We start from the raw sequence: 18,604 nt of genomic DNA on the forward strand, positions 1-18,604 counted from the left end.
CATTATGGACGTACACATTATATTTTGACGGAGCGTCCAGGGGCCCTAATAAAAAAGGGAGTGTTGGAGTAGTAATCTGAGATCCCCGACGTAGAGTTACGATGAAGTTAGCTGCTTATCTCAAGGTAGGATTCACTAACAATATGGCAAAGTATAAAGCCTTGATTATGGGACTGCATATTGCCAAAGAAGGTGGTATTCGTCAGTTGTTAGTAAAAGGGGATTCCCAGTTGATCCTGAATCAGCTAGATGGGACATACACAGTGCGGAATCCCATTCTTTGTATGTATCATCGGACTGCTATGACCCTACTTGAAGAGTTTGAAAGAGTGTCTTTTCAGCTGATTCCACGTTGCTGGAATCAGTTTGCAGATTCACTGGCAAATCTTGCTTATGAGGAAGACCTCTTCTTCAATTGTGATCCTAGTTTGGATATTGTGATCAATGATGAAACAGGACCCGGTCGCTTGTGGGGAATGTTATCAGAGCATGCAATATATGGCAGACGATGGTTGATATGGGTGATGCAAAGAGTAGCCGAGACTAATCTACCATTGTTATCCTAGACCCATAGGTTGATTAGACAACATGTTATGCGTACGCCTCTTGCTATGTATGCAAGAGGGATGGGTCATAACCTTATGCATTTAGTTTAGGGCTACGAGCCCTGTGTTTTCCTCCATGGGAAGGAGCCTATTATTGTATATCTGGATTCTTTCAGGGAAGGATGTGTAGGTGCTACTTTGTTTTATTTCATTAGGCCAAGAGGGCCAGTTTTGCGAGTTGTTATTAGTTTATTTCATTAGGCCAAGAGGGCCAATCAAGTTTTGTAGTGAAGTGCTTTATATCATTAGGCCAAGAGGGCCAGTTGTCTGTTTCGTGTAGGTACGGTTAATGGTTCTTTGTTTTAGTTTTGTGCTAGAAAGGTTTGAAGAAGAGCTTGGAAGGAGCCTTTTGTTGCGTGGAAGCTTCTCGTGGCCCTATCCAAGTGATATCTCTCCTTTATGAGTACTGTGGTTGTTATGCTCTATGTGTTTGTGTACTTGTTAAGGGGTTTTTTCGTTTCTTGTTGGGGACCGGCGTCCAAGGCATGAAGTCCCGCGGTTTAGGTTCAGTATGTTTGAGGGAGGTCTGAGTAGTTGTTGCCTCCTATAAAGCCATTGCTAGACATCAAAAAACATGTTTTAGAAGGGAGTCCTAGTGACCCTCTTCTGCTAGCCTGCTAGGCAGCCGTTCTAGGAGTTCTTGTTAGTTGTGAGGTAGTTAGAGAAGCCTGCCAGAAGAAAATAATGATAAGGGAAGAGAAACCCTGAATATCTTAAAAGATAATAAATATATACAAAGGTGTGTAAAAAGGGGTTCTAACCCCCTATAAAAATAGAAAAGAAAAGAAAGGAAAATTTATAAGCAGTTGTTCATCGCCTTGCGAAGGCCTGGTAGGTTCCTGGGGATGAGTTAGACTCGGGGCCGATGCCTTGTCTTCCTAGGGGTGGCATCTTGCTGAAAAAGAAGAAAATAAGGAAGGTTGGAGTGAAAATAAAAGTGAGCGTTTAAAAAAAAGGATTAAGTGTCGCCTTCTTGCGAGGGCTTGGTAGGTTCTTGGGTACCAAGATATGTCCTAGGCCGATGCCCTATTCTCCTTGGGTCACTACGCTCAGCTCTCTCCTTTTTACATGCCCAAGTATGGAAAAATAAAAACCCTAACAGAAGAAATGTGCTGAAAGAAAAGACTTCTTGATCAGGCTATAGGAGTCCTCACCTAGTAGGAGCTCCTGGTTGTGTTGTCCTTAGTTAGGTAGGTAGTTTAGACCACCACTTATTAGGACAACCTCTTTGATAGTTCTTTTTAGTTTGGCCATGTTGGAGCAATCGGTTAGTGACTAGCTTCGGATATTCTATCAGATTATGCTAGGCCTACTCCTTATGGATGTCATGCCTTGGTTTTATCAGGAGGTAGGGTGAGCATTGTGCTATGTTTTAATATGTATCTATTTTATATCAGCTTGATGCTTCCTTTGGTTGTTTTGTGTAGATCTATTATGGGATTCGACGGGCTGAGTCACCCTATCCCGTGGTCACCAATGAGAGTGGAGTTTTGATGCCGATAATTGCTTAAAAATAGCTAAAAATTACGAATATCAAGGGAAAAATATTCAACGTCGAAGGCAGCGGCTCCAACTAGGACGATTTTAAGCATCGAGTGTTTTAAAGGCACCCGAGCGACACTTATTGATTTTTGATAATTTTTCAAACTGACGTGCAAGTTGTCAAGAGTTACCGGCCAATGCGGGATGTCAAGCCAGACGCGCAGAAATTTACAGCACTCGATTTGGACACCAGACGGGGAAATGGCCAACAATGGGCAAGATTTGAAGGGGTGGACCAAAGTTTGGCCAAGTGGCTAGTGACCTTTGGGAGTTGGGGCATTTTATGCCACATGAAAGTGTGGAGGAAAAAAAGAAGCATGAAATCGTGATGTAGGCGTGGAGGAACAGGGCACCGATTTTTGCGCTCCATCCTTGGGGATGGAGATGGCAGCCTACAAGCAACCTACCCAACCGACATTACCCCCGATCTACTCTCTGGATGCTGACTCTATCGCCATGCTTCGCCCATCAAATGGTGGCCTCAATGGAGATCTCTGATTTCAGTCTTTCTCTCTCCTCCCGCTCTCTCCTTTAAGGGGTTGTTCTTGTGTGGAGGAAGACAATGAAGAATGGTGGAGGAAAGCTTGTCCAGATGAGACCGGATTGCTTCCGGATGAATGAAGACATGAAGAGTGTTGTTCTTGAAGATGCTGAGCATTAAATGCATGCTGGAAATCAGTCTCGTAATCAAGCTCAAGAAACCGAGACCTGAAAATAAGCGGTAATGCTATTTTTATGAAGAAAAATAATCTTTTTATGCTATTTGCTTTATGAAATCTTGTTCATATGGGATGAAAGTTCTTTATGACATTGTTTTCCATGATTTTGATCAGTTTATGCTCTGAAAATCAGAAAATATAAGGCTACATGATCGAAATTAGTGTTAAAATACATGAAAACACACGTTTTAAGGGTAAAATTGGGATTTTTGCTATATAAATGAGAAATATGATATGTCACACCAACTAAATCTAAGTTTTTTTTCTATAAATGAACCTAAGGGCCACAGTCCACAATAAACCTTCATTTTCAATCATTATTTATTAAAGAAATAGGTAAAAATGCCTAAAAATGGAAAAAATGGGTTTAAAATTAGGAAAAAATGAAAAATGGGCTGAGAAAAATTGGAAAAATTTACATCTATGTTTGTGCAATTTATAACGATGGCAAAGCACAAGGTTGGCCTCGGTTTGTTCCCGTTTCTATGTTTTGTGAGTATTTATCATTCTTTTAAAAGGAAAAAAATGCATAGAAACCCTATCTAACTGATCAATGATGCAAAATGCTAAGAGTTGGATGAAAAGGGACTGAAACGCTGAAAGATAAGAAAAGATTTGATTTATGCATGACACTTGGCAAATAGGAAACGATTTAAATAAAGAGGATAGTACATGAGCACATGGCTCGGTGCCTCCTTTCAACGTAGCACGCGTTAGTGAAATTCATGGAAAGAATGCTGTATGCACCATGCACGATGCTGATTTTTCTTTTGTCTGAGCACATAGCCATACACGATTTGCATTAAGCATAATAATTAAAAGGTATCAGAAAAACCTCCTGGATGCATGGCACATGTCTTCCTTAGGTTGAGACCAACGACGAGTGTGCGAGGACGTCCTAAGCTGTAGGTTAGTCATTGGGTCCTAAAGGGAAATTGCTGCGAGGAATGGTACATCGTGGAACGTAAAATATTGGTACCTTGAGAGGAGTTTGTGCTCATTTGTGTTATATGTTTAGCAGTGCATCAAAGGGCCAATCCCTGCGATGTAGGAGAGCTGCCGTGGGGCTCGGACTATTAGTCGGTGGAGTGCCTCCATATGTATGTGATCCTGGCATTGCCAATGTATAAGGGATCTCGCTCTGAGGAGTTTTAGGGAAACATTGGACTATGAACTATAAACGCGGGAATTGAGCTTTAGGGCGGTTTATCCCTTAGTATTAGATTGATGCTCCTGGTCTGCGAGGCCGTGAGGGTATTTGTGTGTCACGAGCATGAGGTTCGGCTAGTGCTATAGCTAGTGCCGGCCCATTTCAGGTCCCATCAAGTGGCAAATGTTGTCCTTGCAACCATATCTTCCAACTTCTTTCTGCATGCCACCATTTCCAAAAATTCGGCTCTATTGGAAGACCAATTTCTATTGCATGTATTTTTTCATCTTTCCAAAAGATTAACCTTTTTGCTTCCACTTCACGGTAAGCTATAGAATCTCGCTTTTCATGTTGTAAATTGTCATACCAAATGCATCTCCTCTTGTATCCTTCTTTGTGCGGTCTTTGGGATGTTGTTCGAGCCTTCTCTTCTATCTTACCATCCAACTTTTTGACCTTTGCATAGATCTCTATCAAAGTCAGCCTCAAATCACGCATGCCTTTGATTAATTCATCCACAAGGTCACCTTTAAGAGCTAGACAACAGGTATAGGCGGTTTTTGTGCCATAGCTATATGCGTCTTGGATGCAATTTCATCCCCCTTCTGAGCATTGGCAGTTGTGGTGCCTATACCCCATCTTAATTTCATCCGCTCTCTCTTTACAAACATATGCACTGCTTTAGTTACATTACCCCAATCTGATTTCAACCATGTTTCAGAAGAGGCATCTTCTAAACGATCAGTCAGCTTCTCCTACAAGACAGGATCTATAGCCTTCAAAAACAAATCAATTTTTTGAACTCTCCAATGATTGCTGCTCAACGGCATCCATTTGCGCATATCGACTTTCAAATTCACGAAGCAAAGCTGTAGCAGCCTTTATTGGGCTTTTCAACCCAATCTATAAATGTCTTTTTAGTTACCAATCCTTCATCTTCCAAGAAAAACTCTTCTCTCAAAGTTTTCTTAAAATCTGCCCAATCAGCATCTCTTCTATGTGATTCATCAATTCAATCATGCAAAGCATGCATGGCCAAATGGGAGAAATACCGACTCCATGCATACTGCGGTACCCCATGAAACAACATATTTTCTTCATACATCCGAATGAAGGCCGAAACATTTTGACCTTTAAACTGCTTCAATTATTGTCCCACTACCTGCAATGCATTCAACTAAGGAATCAATTCTTTCTACTTCCTGCCGAATCATTTGTTGTAAAGCATCACCACCACTTGAAGCTGTAGAATCTTCCATCTTTACACGCCTCTACTCTACTGACTTTCACGTCGGGTTCATGGCTGTGGGAGTGTTTGCATTCAAAAGTCTACTACAGGGGTAAGAGACAGCAGGGTGAAGGGAGATTCAAGGAGCGGAGTAGATAGAAAAAAATGGGTTGAAAGAAAGAAAATATATGAAAGAATACTCATAGAAAGAAATAGAAGACGTAGAATAATACTCACAGAATTGAAGCCTGTTGGTTTATTTCTCCATTACGAGAAGACAAATCTCTTGTACACAAAAATGTACACAAAATAATATCTTTCTCTATGCTGCTTAGGCCACCAATCTGATGCTTCCATTGGCTGTGAAAGGGGGGTAAAGTACTAGCACACCTGGCCAGAATCTTGCAAGATCACTCCTTCATCTCCCACTTCGGAGTGTTGTTCACTACCTGAAAACAGCGATCGCAATGTGCACGATTTCGTCCATCACTCTTTTTCATAAAATCCTCACAAATGGCTAAAAGCTACATGCTTTCTTTTGCATGTTATCCTAATCTAGAAGTTGTCTATAGTTTTTGGTTTTTTTCAAGAGATAATATCTAAAATATCATAAATTGGCTACACTTGTCCAAAAAACTAGTATATTTGAACCATGGACACTAACATTAATGTCTAAAATGGCATTGGCTCTCTAGATCAATAAGAAAGTCGCACTTTAGAGTTTTTCGCATGGTGTGGGTGTAGCAGCACGACAATGTCCACTCCAATCACTCTAGCTTTTGCTTAGCCATTCGTAGTAGGTGGCACTCCTATGGGTGCTACTCCAAGAGATACTACCCCCGTAGGTACACCAGATGGACAAGGGTCTCCTGGATATGCCCAGGAGCGTGGTCGCAAGTGGGAGAGGACACATATTAGGCATAACCCAAAGGGGTATGGATACCTTTGAATGATGAGGGGAGGAGGGTGATGGCTCATATGAGAGAGTTGTGCCAACAAGTTTTTTGGCATGTCTTGGATCATTGGAAGAACATACTTCATACTCGTGGCTACAACTTGATTATCTGTAAGAGATTCACGTCTGGTTTAACATCACAAAGGGAGCTAGCTAAATCAAAATCGTGATAATTCGCTAAAACTCGCTTCTCACGCCAAACCATCCGCTCTTTAGGATGTTGCACTGGCTTTATTGCCTCCTTTTTAACTCTCGCGTTCTTTCTTGATACCTCTTTATCAATCTTGGCATCATCTTTACTCTCTACGGGCTTCAGAGGTCCCCCTTCCTCATCAGGATTTAAAACTTGCATTTCTTTATCATCCTGCCTAGGGTTTCCGTCGATAGGTTTTACATTATCTTTGTCACCTTCTCTATTTTTTTGGCCTCTTGTTATGGCATGTAGGCTAGAAGCTTCAATGCCATTAACCTACATAGCCTCGATGAGGCTCACCCCACAGCCACCTGGCAATTCTTCGATAGTAGCCTTACCTCTTTGGAGTATTTGTTTTGGCCCATCATCCTGCTTAAATTTGTTTCCATGCGCACAATGATTAACAAGCCCTGGTTGTCAACTGCCTTGGTGGAGGGAACTGATCTTGCTCCAACAGGTGGCTGCTAAATGGCCAGACTTCCCACAAATGTCACACTTGGCATTTGGAAAATTACATGGATAATGTTGCCTACCACACCATTTACAGCTGAATCTAGAGGGTGCACCCTCTTCGGGGCATAGACTCCATATCAGATTCTATTGTTTTTTTAAGAAGTTAACATCAACAACTATTTGCTCATATTGTTCAGAGATCGTATCCATATAGTGCTTCATCATGTCATTGACTTCATTAAGGACATTTGATGAACTTGACTCATAGCACTAATCATCTACCCATCGGTCCCTTGGACGTATAATTTTATTAGGCATTGGTTTAGCCCAGCTACTGACCCACAGGAATGACGTTAGGGTTCACTGCTTGGCCTCACACATTTGGAGGCATCTGACTCACCATAAGCATAGTCACACTAGGTGGAGTTGGCAATAAAGGCACATTTGGCACCACGTTCCCTCTCTCGTTACGTTTGGCCATTCCTATCCCTTGACTTCCACTACCATTGATCGGTTGCAAATTATTTCTTGATGCTAGACCCATATTAGGATTGATTCGAGAAGCATAGACTGTTTACAGTCGGGATTCTATTTCTTGCGCTTGTCTAATGGCAATGTCTATATCCACCAAGGTAATACTACTTAGTTGCACCTAGATGTTAAAATCAAGACCATGCAAGAAGTATTGTAACTAGGCAGTAGGTGGGATAGGGATACATGAGGAGGAGTAGAAACAGTAGGCACTGGCATAGGCCAAGAAACTGGCTGAGGAAGAGAAGAAATAACAGGGATAAAAGCAGGCATAGAAGCAGAAGACGGCGTTGGTGTCATGGATCCATTCTGTAGGCGAATCTTCCATATCATCCTCTTGGTCAAAGTCGAGACTGCATCCTAGGCATCTTGCCAATCCGTTTTAAGACCCATAGGCTTCGTGTGATCTTCAAGAAGCTCTCCTAATTCTTGCTGAAGAGTAGGATCTGCATCTTGCAAGAAAAGCTCAACTTTCTCAACATCCAATGCTCTTTGTTCAATGGCATCAAGCTGACTATACCTCTCTTCAAATTCTCGTATCAACTCTGAAGCAGCTATGTAGACCCACTCTTGGAATGACCGCCGGGTAGCCATCCCAAAGTCCTCAAGGAAATAATCTCCTTTTAGGGCCTTCCTAAAATCTTGCCAATGTGAATTTTGAAGGAAAAGATCAGCCACTTTTGCCCTCAAGGCGGGTGTGACTAGACGAAGGAAATACTTACTCATAAGTCCTACTAGTACTCCAAAAAATCCCATCTTGATCTCATACGTCTTCAAATAAGCTGAAACATTATGGCCATCAAATAGCTTCTTCTCATTCTCAACTACTTCAATCGCCTTAGTCGCGCTGATTGCATTCTCTTGCTCCGAATACAATTGCCTTTGCTGAGACAACTGTTGTTGATGCAACTGTTGCTGTTGTTGCATATACAATTGTGTCTGTTGATTTTGAAGCTGCATATACATAGACATATTCTGCAAAATCTACTTTAAATCATCCGTTGAAGTACTTGAAGCAGCAGTCAATGATGGAGCTGAAGTAGAGGACAAAGAAGGAATTGTAGAAGAGGCTGAAATGGATGCTGAAGTATCTCCCATCTTGAAATTTATGCGACGCTTTCACGCCGAGTTCACCAAAGATGTCGAAGGGTTTTCGAAAGCAAAGTCGCGACCACATAAGTTCTTGAAAAATTCCAAGATAGAAGAATAATCAAGTGAGATCAGGCTATGCAACAGTAAACTCCAGACTCTTCATATTGAACGCAAAGATTGTTGATTCAACATGCATCTGTTCAATAAACTTGGTGTTCACAGCCTGAAGAGCTATTGAATCCAAGCACCACCAGTTCCAGTAATCAAAGGCAAGTTTCTGATCAACAGTTATTTGACCCTGCGCCAGTATAACATACTCTATGGCAATGCTTTATTGCTGGGTTCTATGACTCTGCAGAAGGCTAGATTTGTCTCTAGCAAGCTCTCTAGCACCATACGATACATATAAGATTTCCAGCAAGGGCTGCCACTGCTTATTGATAAAATGTGTTCATGCCTGACAGATCTCACATCCAAAATTTACTACACAAACTTAGAAGAGGGAAAAACAAGGATTCACTTAGAAGTAGTCCTTGTCTAAGGCCAATATCCAAGTCTTCAAGAACATGGTTACACTGTTCAATCGTATATAAGCTCTGAATATATGCACTATCCCAAGGAAAGGCAATCAATTAAGCTCAGCAACGAGAGGTCAATCCTTTTTCCTTGAATCTGCCACAAATTGACAATGCCATCCAGTGCACTTGTGGCACAGAGCTGCTCAGTTGTGCTTCAGAATAACCTGCACAAGGTAGAAGAATGTTTTCTTGTGGTCAACCTTCTGCCTCACTTGCACTGTAGCAACTCACTGGTCTGGATTTGCTGCAGATCTAGAGTAGCTATCACACATATGATCTTCTACAACATACTCAACAACATACCCTTGTTCCAATATAGCATCATTCATCACTTCTTTTTGAATCTTTAACTTGACTTTCAGTCTCTTAGAGTGTGGCTCTGTGCATATAAGCCCAGCGTCAACAAGCCTTACTTTGTTCAGATTCTTCAGTTGTTTAATGTAGAATGTGAGCAACTCCTTTGATTCCAATTGTGCCTTAATTCACGTTCGTGGTGGTTGGAGGTAACAGCTGCAATCTGGCAGAACCATTCGTCACAGCTATGTTGAGTTGTGCAGTCCGCTCAACAATTGACTTCCGCTTGAGAGTTGAGACATTATGGGCAATCTCAGCACAGAACTTCCTGTTATGCATCATCGGAAGATCTAGCTCAGTAGAGTTGTGCACCAAGAACTTCTTAAATCCATTGGGAAGGACATGTGGAGTCTTCTTGTTCGTTCCATAACCAATATTGGGCATTAATATGCATCCTTTAAACTTCCGCCTGACATCAGAATCAATACCCTTCTGCCTACGCCAGTTTGGCTTGACGGAGATCTTGTAGTCGCTCTGAGATCGCTTCTACTTCTTGATGCGCTTCTTCACGAGCTTCTACTTCACAAGATTTATAAGCATTCGAGAAGAGCTCGACCGATCTCCTGAAAGCCCGTTGCTTGTCCTTCCCTCTGATCTAGAGTGGCCAAAGAAATGTTTTTCGGATTGTCTAGTCCAGGACATGAATCCATGTTCTTGTTTCTAGGCCTGATCAGCCTCAAAGCAACTTCTGCCGCTGTGCTTCTGGCAGCGAAAACATCTGCTGCTCTTCCCGTAACATGCCCTTCTTGAATAACATGTGTATGAGCAACAACAGCTATGAAACCATCAATGTGGCACCCAAGGTCAATTTTGACTATGTCATTTTTTGAAATAGTAGTCTTTCATTTCATGACTCAAAACACCCTCAGCAATCTTGCAGTTATAAGCAGCAGCAACCTTGTGCCGAGCATTAGTCACCTCCTTGTTCTTTCTTCCCCATTCGAGCTTCCTTTTTTTTCCCCAAAAAGCTTCTCCCTGATGCTTTTCTTCACCATCCTCTGTTCCTTCCACAATATCTCCCCTTTTTTATTAGAAAAATGGCCCCATTTTTAACCAGAAAAGCGGCCTTCTCCCAATCAAGCACTCCGTCCGCAATATTCATGCCCGTGCAAGGAGGTCTATCATAGCCACATAATGCTTCAAGTCTAGACATAATCCTGAATATGTATGAATACCATTGAGATACTCAATGCCTTTGTCAACAAAACTGGAATGACTGCAAGCAAAAAGGAGTGAAAGAAATGTGAATCCATTAGGAATTATACCAGCTGGCTGCATTTCATCACACATTTGTAGGCTTGCTAGACTATATCCTTCCTGCACATAGCCATCAATACATGCAGTCCATGCTACAACATCTTTCTTCCGCATTCCATTGAAGATGGCTTGAGCATCAACCATACATGAACAATCACCATATGTGCAGATAAGTGCCATTCCAAACTCAGGAAGCAGATCATAACCTGCAAAAACAATATCAAAATGAAGTTGTCTGCACATCTCCACACTTCTAGTGGTCCTGCAAGCTACTACTGCAGATAAAATTGTGATATCATTCAAAATCACATCTTCAGCTTTCATTTTGAAGTACACTTGCAAAGCTTTATCTACTTGACTGACCTCTAGATAGGCAGAAAGCAAAGCATTCCATAACACAACAGTGTGCTCAGACAACCCATCAAACATATTCTCTGCTTCTACAATGCTCTCACATTTGCTATACATAGACAGCAGGGTACTACAAACATAAATATCTAATGTGAATCCTTTCTGAAGGACATCAACATGTAACGCTTATCCAATTTCCAGAGACTTTGAGTTATTCGGCCCTTCTCTTCTTGGATTGCGCATGCTTGGAGTGCGATCACTATTGTCTGCTCCACTGGGTTGACATCTTCAACCTGCATGTGTCCATAAAGTTGTAAAGCCTTCTCTCCTTCGCCTTCCTCTGCATAACCAAATATCATCACATTCCATGTCACTGTGTCACACTTGGATAACCTATTAAACACATACTAACAATGGTGTTGCCAACAAAAGTATCTGAAAAGAAACCCTTCTTGTGAGAATTTGCATGTAATGCTTGGTAAATTTCCCAAGAAACTTTTCTTAGTTTCCCATCCATGCTCATAACATCTTCCTTCTCAATGAGGGTACCGCATGCATGAAATGTGATCTGCTGATTTGAGAAAATGCCCTCCTCTTGCATCTGTTTGTATGATAATAATGTATTCTTGCCTTGACCCTGCTCAACATAGGCTGAAAGCATCCCATCATGCCCACCATTATTGAAGGAGGACCTATCTGGTGCAACCCCAGTTGAAAGGAAAGGCAGCAAAAGACCCCTCTCTCTACTATACTACCCATGCAGAACAAAAATGCAAACACAACAACTAAGTATGTACAAAGTAACAAATGTCACACACACAACTTTTTGGTGGATTCCACACCTCGGATGCGCAACAGTACGACAGCGACTTCTGGGGATGACTTATTAACCTGCATCAAGATCTTGGACAAAACTTTCACTACATTCGCTAGAAGTTATGAGACACTAGACCTAGGTCTTCTTGACAAAACACTTGCTTCGGATGTTCGTACATTACCATGCACTTGGGAAGAATACGAACTTATGACCTGGAAATTCCCCAAAATTGCTGGTGAATTGATAGCAAACGACAAAATCTCGAAGGAGCAAGCTACCCTCAGAAGACTAATCACTTCATATCGTAAGCCTCCTCGTTCTGTTCCTGAGCACGAGTTGCAAGAGCTCACGCAGATGGCAAGCTCGCCTTCCACATTCTTGCAGCAGTAGTTTGCATTGAGAATCCAATGGGAGAAAAAAGGTTGCTGGATAATGACCAATGTTGAGCAATGTAGGGCAATTAAAACCATCGAATATGACCCTACTTATGTGGCACCTATCTCGTTTAGGGTTTTGGCCATCACCCGCAACCAGCATTAAGACGACCATGTGCTCGCTCACCCTTACATTGACCAATTCCTTACGGAAGAGGAATTACATGTTGCAAGCTGCCTTAATACTGGAGATCTCTTTCATGATGTCTTGACCTTCATCTCCCAAGTCTCCATCCAACCATCTGCTCTTGATTGTCATGCCCAACTTGAATACAATCCAAGCTTCTATGATTGGTTATTGGCTAAGTAAGTCAATCCACGAAAAATAGCATTTGCCTTGTACTTCCTGTGCTAATCCTAGGAAGGATTCCTTGAAAGATCCAAGACGGGGGGGGGGCAATGTGAGCAAGAGTAGAGCAAAATGAGATTCAACAAAATGAGAGTCATACTATCTAACAGAATGTTATGATTAATTGAGTCTCAATGGAAGATACTGCAAAGGGAAAACAATAGCGATTGCTACTGTGAGCCTGTCTCTAAAATTCAAGCCTCTAAGCAAGTATACCAATTTTTGACATGTACATTCTTCTCTCAAAATTGAGTTTTGTTAGAAATAAGCCGATTTTTAAGCACTAATGTTGGCATGGTGCGTTGACAGGTAACCACCATGGTAGGACAAGACAAAGAGGGCAAACTCCCATTTTCTGAAGAAGAGATGACCAAGTTCGGCATCAATGTTGAGACACGAGGATTCAGTCAATTCACCTTCAAGCACACGTTGAACCTGGATGAGACCATCTTGGAGGAACCTACAGTCAAAGAATTGGTGGACTGATGCCACCTCCACAAGTATATGGAAAAGGTGGGGCAGGCCGTGGATTACGGCATGTGTACTGAATTTCTGAGGAACTTTGACAAGGGCAGGAACTATGGCACTGTCACAGTGAGGACAGGGGAGTAGGAAAGAAGATTTGAAGTGCCCCTCAATGCGGCAATCATAGAGAAGGCCTTGGGGCTGGTACCGAAGAAAGAGAGGCGGCCGAGAAGGGATGTTTACGCCATGCTGGGGGTAAAGAAAGAAGAGGTGCACACCGTGGATGGAATCAGCTTGGCTGACATCCCAGATCTAGCAGTGAAATTGCAAGCGAAGATGATCCACACACTCTTCTCGGGCCAAAGGTACAATGCATTGATGAACAGGATCGGGGTCCCGTTGTTAGAAAGCATCGCAGTAGGAGTCCTTGAGGAGGTAGACTGGAATGGGTTCGTGCAGAAAACCATTCAAAGCTCAGATGCCCTTCTCACTCTAGTCTAAGTACCAGCAGGAGGAGAATCCCTTGCCTCAACAGCATGCTCCACAAGGAAGAAACCTACCTCAAAGGCGGCCACAATTAGATATGGTGGTGTTTTGACAGCTATCATAGATGAAGCAATGAAGGATGCTGGAGTCAGGGAAGAGCAAGCTGTGCATCAAAGCCCACAACATCAAAGCCCACCTCACCGCGAAGAAGAAGAATCAAGTGAAAGAACGATAAGTGACAAGGGAGAACAGGAAGTGCCGCCTACACAAGCAAGCAAACCAGAAGGACAAAAGAAAGGGGATAGGAGACAGAAGGAAAGGAAAAAGGAATTAAGCAAAGAAGAACGAGCTGAAATCAAGAGGGCTCAAAGAGAGTCTAGGAGGACTGAGGAAGAAAGAAGGAGGAAAGAGGAGGAAGAGCTTGCAAAGATAAGAGAAGAATCAAAGAAGGCAAAAGAGGATAGGAAAAGAAGGGCGGAAGAAGAAGCTGAAGAGCAGAGACTGAAGGAGCTTGCCGAGTTGGCAGATGCTACACGAAGATCTGTGAAAGAGACCCACAGGGATGGAGAGCTCGAACCTGTGAGCCCCCGTCATAAAGCCGAAGCTAGTTCAAGTGTGGAAGCAGCTCTAGTGGCTGTAGGCAAGGGCAAGTCCCTACTACATCCACTTCCTTCCTCTTTTGTGCCTGCAATGACTGAAACCACGACTGCAACCACCACACAACCCACACCTCCCCTCGACATGGCACAGCTAATAAACATGGTGCAAATGCTAGTGAGCAAAGTGGCCGAGATCGTGCCAGAAACCAGATTGAAAAGGCCCATTGCCGTAGATGCAGAGTCACGGCAAGACCCTAAAAGACAAAGGTTGGAGACACCAACCACCACACCCCATACTCCCATGCCTGCCGACACTGATTATGACGCATATGTGGCTGAGCTACTGGCACAACTAGACAAGGCAAAGGAAGAGAAGAAAGTGGCCTTGATGGAGCTAGAAAAAAAAAAGAAATGTCAGCTGCTCTTAGGCTAGAAGTCTCAAGGCAAGGAGTCGACCGACGAAGAGAAATGAAGGCCCTGCAGGACCAGCTAGTAGCAAAAACAAAGGAAGCCCAGGACAACGAAAGCCGCCTTAGACAAAGGCTGAAAGACAAAGAGCAGAACCTGGTGGCAGAGCAAAGGAGTCTAAAGCTACTAGTGCAGCAATACAATGATCTACAACAAAAGCTCACTCAAGTGGAAATGCTAAGACAAGAGGTATAGGAAGGCGAAGCCAGTATGCCACAAGAACATACCATGGAGCTCTGTTTGTGGTAGGAGCTAGAAGAACAAAACATATTAATAAGTGAAATCGAGTTTCTGAAGAGTGAAGGGCCAGGAGTCTTAGTAGTAGAAGCAAAATGGCTACAAGATGAAGTGCAAAGATTACAAGATGCGCTGGAGACCTCCCAGGAAGATGTAGAGGCCCTCATGGCCATGGCTTTCAATCAAAAAAGGCTATTCCTTTGCTGAGATCCAAAGCCAAGAGTAGCTGGTGCAGGAAAAATCAGAAGTACTGGTCGAGGTGCACCAAAGGCTCAGCATTGTAGATCAAGCCAAAGGGATTGTTGAAGAGCAGCTGGCTCAGAAGTTAAGAGGAAGGAACCAGTTGTGGTTTTTAACAAATGAGCAGCAAGAGGTAGTAACCACCCTGGCGAGCCAACTGGAGGAAGAGAGAAAAAGGATGGAGGAAAGAGCTATGAATTGGGAAAGGAATCATTTTGACAGGGTGAGGGACTTGACCGAACGCTTGGCAGTGGTAGAATGGGAAAGAATGCTTGTAGAAGCCAGGGTTGAAGCTGCCGAAATAACTACTAAAACACAGTGGCAGGCCTTCCTCAACACGGTACTCCTTGTCACACAAGCTGAGGGTGATGATCCAGGGAAAAGGTGAAAAGAAAGTTGGAGCTAACCACCCAAGCTCTAAGATATGATCTTCAAGAGCGGGAGCTCCCAACGAGTACAGGGATCACTAGGGAGCAACAATTCCACTACTTATGTTGTATGGGCCTTTCCACTGCTAAGCTCAAGGAGCTAGGTTTTGAGGAGCATGAGCAGCCACCACCACCACTACCAGTCATCCCATCTGTGGTTGAGCGACATGTCGAAGAGGGTCCGGATTTCGAGCAAGGTGATGAAGAAGAGCAACAAAGAATGCCAAGTCTGCCTCAACCCAATCTCCCACAGGAAGAACCTGCACATGCCCATCTGCCTGAGCGTGTAGTTGCAGCAAGGAGGAGAAGACAAGAATTAGCTGAGGAGGCCCAACGCCAAGCACGCACAATTCCAAGACAACTTCCTGAAGAGCCCATGCCACTGAGAGTTCCATAAAAGGCCGTTTGAGCTCTCATTTGCTTTCCCATGCTCTCTGGACCAGGCCCTGCCTCTAGGAGTCTTAGCCAAGATCGAGGATCTGGCTAATGAACTTGCAAACATGTGGATAGAAGAGAGGAGCATGATAATGACTAGATGGCGACAAGAGCCACAGGATTACTGGGAAGATAAGGTCAATCTGGTTCCCAAAACCGTCCAAGGCTATGAGGCACAACCGAAATGGCGGAGGAGGATTTGGGACACCAATTTTGATGCATGGACCGCCTTTTGCAGTTCACTCCCCGAAGAGCGCAATGATCCTATCTACATGCCCTACCCCCGTAGGCATGGAGTGGACTATGATAGAGACTTGCATGGGGATTACGACTTCCCAAAAATATATAATGTAAATGCTAGGAGCCCTGAGGAATGCTTAGTGTTTAGGTTAGAAGATATACTACCTTCTATAAATCGTTTCCTTGCAGACTTCTCTTCTTGCCCAGATCCAGCGTTTTTGACCACTTCTAATTACCTCCTACTTATCAAATTCCTGCTACTCCAAAAACCCACAGTAGAGGAAGCCCATCTCCCCCCACTCTTCTTTGATATCAACCTAGGAATAGATAGTAGAGCTATGACTAGGTTAATGATGCGGGCTACTTTCCTTCCTTCCTTCTGTCTAAAGCTCCTAGAAAATATGAGTGACACCTGCTTCACAAGGTGTAATCACCCTTTCTTGTCAACCACTTCTCTCAGAGCTAAGGCCGATATTAAAGAATACCTACAAAGTCGCGCATTCTTATCTCAATGCCTGCGACCGCCCCGTGATTAAATGGGTGTGATATGCCTTGACAATTGTACTCCCTCTCTCATTCTCAAAAAAAAAAAAAAAGCAAAGAGAGAAAAAGCCACAAGGAAACAAAGACAAGGTGACTGGAGAGAAAGACAAGAGCAAAAAAATAGCAAAGCTGAAAGATGAATCTACTACTAAGCAAGTTAACAAGGAGAACACTTCACATGTGCTTGCAGTCTCCCTTCATTGTTATTGTGCACCACACTCACTGCATCTAGGGTTCTCCCTAGCCTCTTCCCCACTTCACACTTAGGACACATCAAGGGCATGACTTTCAGACCCGTCACCCTAAGTTTTGCACCGCACCTCCAACGATGCACGAACTGGGTCCTCAAGTGTTGGACATTACCAAGGGCTTGCCCAAGGTTAGTAGACCCATCTCCCAGTTCCACTGGCACGAGCACCATGCACTACACAGTGAGACAGACACACCCCCTAGGAAGTGCACAACTTTTCTTGCAAGTTATGTTCGTGTTTCAAGAACTGACTGCTTGGCTGAAGAAGATCATCCACTACATCTTCCAATGACAATGAATTTTTCCATGAGTCGGACATGACTCCATTACTGCAATTTCAGGAGCTTCGCTGCTAAGGTTTAAATGGCTCAACAGATTTCATGTTGGTAGCCATCTGCCTGCTGAGTCAACAATCCATCTTTAATAAGACCAACCTTCGTTAAAACCATTTCAAGAGTTTCGAGCAACATGCTTAGCATGAATTAGCTACCCTAAAGTTCGCTCTCCCCCTTGGGTTAGGTCTTCGCAGGGTCGATTTTACATGTTCCTTCAAGATCCTTTTGTCTTGCGCGGCCCTCGACAGTTGCAACTTACTTGACAATCTGTCTAGTTCATTGAGTTTCACAACCATAGAGCCTTTGATGGACAACCCTTTTGTTGGAAAAGAAACGACTAAGTCCTTGGAATTGGGTTCTTAAGTTTTCAAGGTATGACAATAAACCCTCCTTGTTGGTCATCAATTGGACATCAACTTTATTTAATGTAACATCTTCTAACCTTCTATCTTTAAGTGTTATACTATGTAGAATCTTTCTAGTCAAATTCACTACTCATGCGGTTGGAGAATACCCTATTCCAAAATAGCATTGCATGCATCATCATACTTCCTCTAAAGTTATTTCTCTATGTCTCTATCAACCTGCATCAATGCTTGCAAAACTTCACTATCAAACTATCTTTCTCGTTTTAGCATATCAATGATTACATCATGAAATTCACACTTCCCTATTTGAAGAACTTCGCTAAGTGCGAATTTCACTCTAATACTAAGTATGCATTCTTCCAAAACTTTTTTTTAGGTTTGTGGCAGTCTCAAGTTCCAATTGTAGCTTGTAACTGGGTTGCTTGCCCCTTTTCTTCCCTTCTTGTTTCTTCTCTTGAGATGCATCCTTCATAACATGCTCAAGTATGGCTGGTTTAGCCTCTTTCTACTGCTCCATTTTACTTTATGTTATGCATTTAGATGGGCCTGAAGAGAAAGGACTAGTAGTGTCTTCATCTCTTCTTCTCTTTTTTTTTACAGGAGCTTCTTGATTATGGAGCTTAGTCAAATTAGCATAGGCTGAAATTGAATCCATCTGGTATACTCCATCCTGTTTTCCCTCGTATACTTTGCCTTGCATTAGCCAATTGAACCTTTGCTGCTTTACCCTTTTCCATGCACTCTAATTCTTGCATCCAAACTCAAGATTTTTCTTCACTCAGGTATCCTTTATGAGCTTCATCATCCCTTACAATTCTCAAACCATATGTGGTTGCATCTATGGCGACAAATGATGTCCTTGCTTCCATCTCTTCAAACCTCTTCTACGTGTCACCATTTTC

The 18,604-nt window shown here is 42.9% G+C and overlaps 1 protein-coding gene and 1 pseudogene across 1 annotated transcript; both read right to left on the reverse strand.

Annotated features, from left to right (window-relative positions):
* Window positions 1-9,523: 9,523 nt before the first annotated feature.
* On the reverse strand, window positions 9,524-9,940 carry LOC148039607 (large ribosomal subunit protein eL32z pseudogene; annotated as a pseudogene).
* Window positions 9,941-10,498: 558 nt separating this feature from the next.
* LOC148039608 (pentatricopeptide repeat-containing protein At2g33680-like) lies at window positions 10,499-11,609 on the reverse strand. The gene is made up of 3 exons (XM_087661769.1): window positions 11,456-11,609; window positions 11,269-11,348; window positions 10,499-11,170 (listed from the first exon to the last, which is right to left on the reverse strand). Exons 1-3 carry the CDS (start codon window positions 11,607-11,609, stop codon window positions 10,499-10,501), a joined length of 906 nt encoding a protein of 301 aa, XP_087517895.1.
* Window positions 11,610-18,604: the final 6,995 nt, after the last annotated feature.

This window comes from Lygodium microphyllum, chromosome 2, assembly GCF_053477565.2.
Source record: "Lygodium microphyllum isolate KBCC chromosome 2, Lygodium_microphyllum_v1.1.10, whole genome shotgun sequence".
NCBI classification, from domain to species: Eukaryota; Viridiplantae; Streptophyta; class Polypodiopsida; order Schizaeales; family Lygodiaceae; genus Lygodium; species Lygodium microphyllum.

Bases quoted from the DNA above. Each gene is read 5' to 3' on its own strand.
- LOC148039608 (XM_087661769.1), bottom strand. From the start codon at position 11,609: ATGCAAGAGGAGGGCATTTTCTCAAATCAGCAGATCACATTTCATGCA. The intron at 11,349-11,455 runs GTTTCTTTTCAG...TTGGTTATGCAG, and splicing joins TGCAAATTCTCACAAGAAGG to AGGAAGGCGAAGGAGAGAAG. The intron at 11,171-11,268 runs GTGATCGCACTC...GATGTCCTTCAG, and splicing joins ACCCAGTGGAGCAGACAATA to AAAGGATTCACATTAGATAT.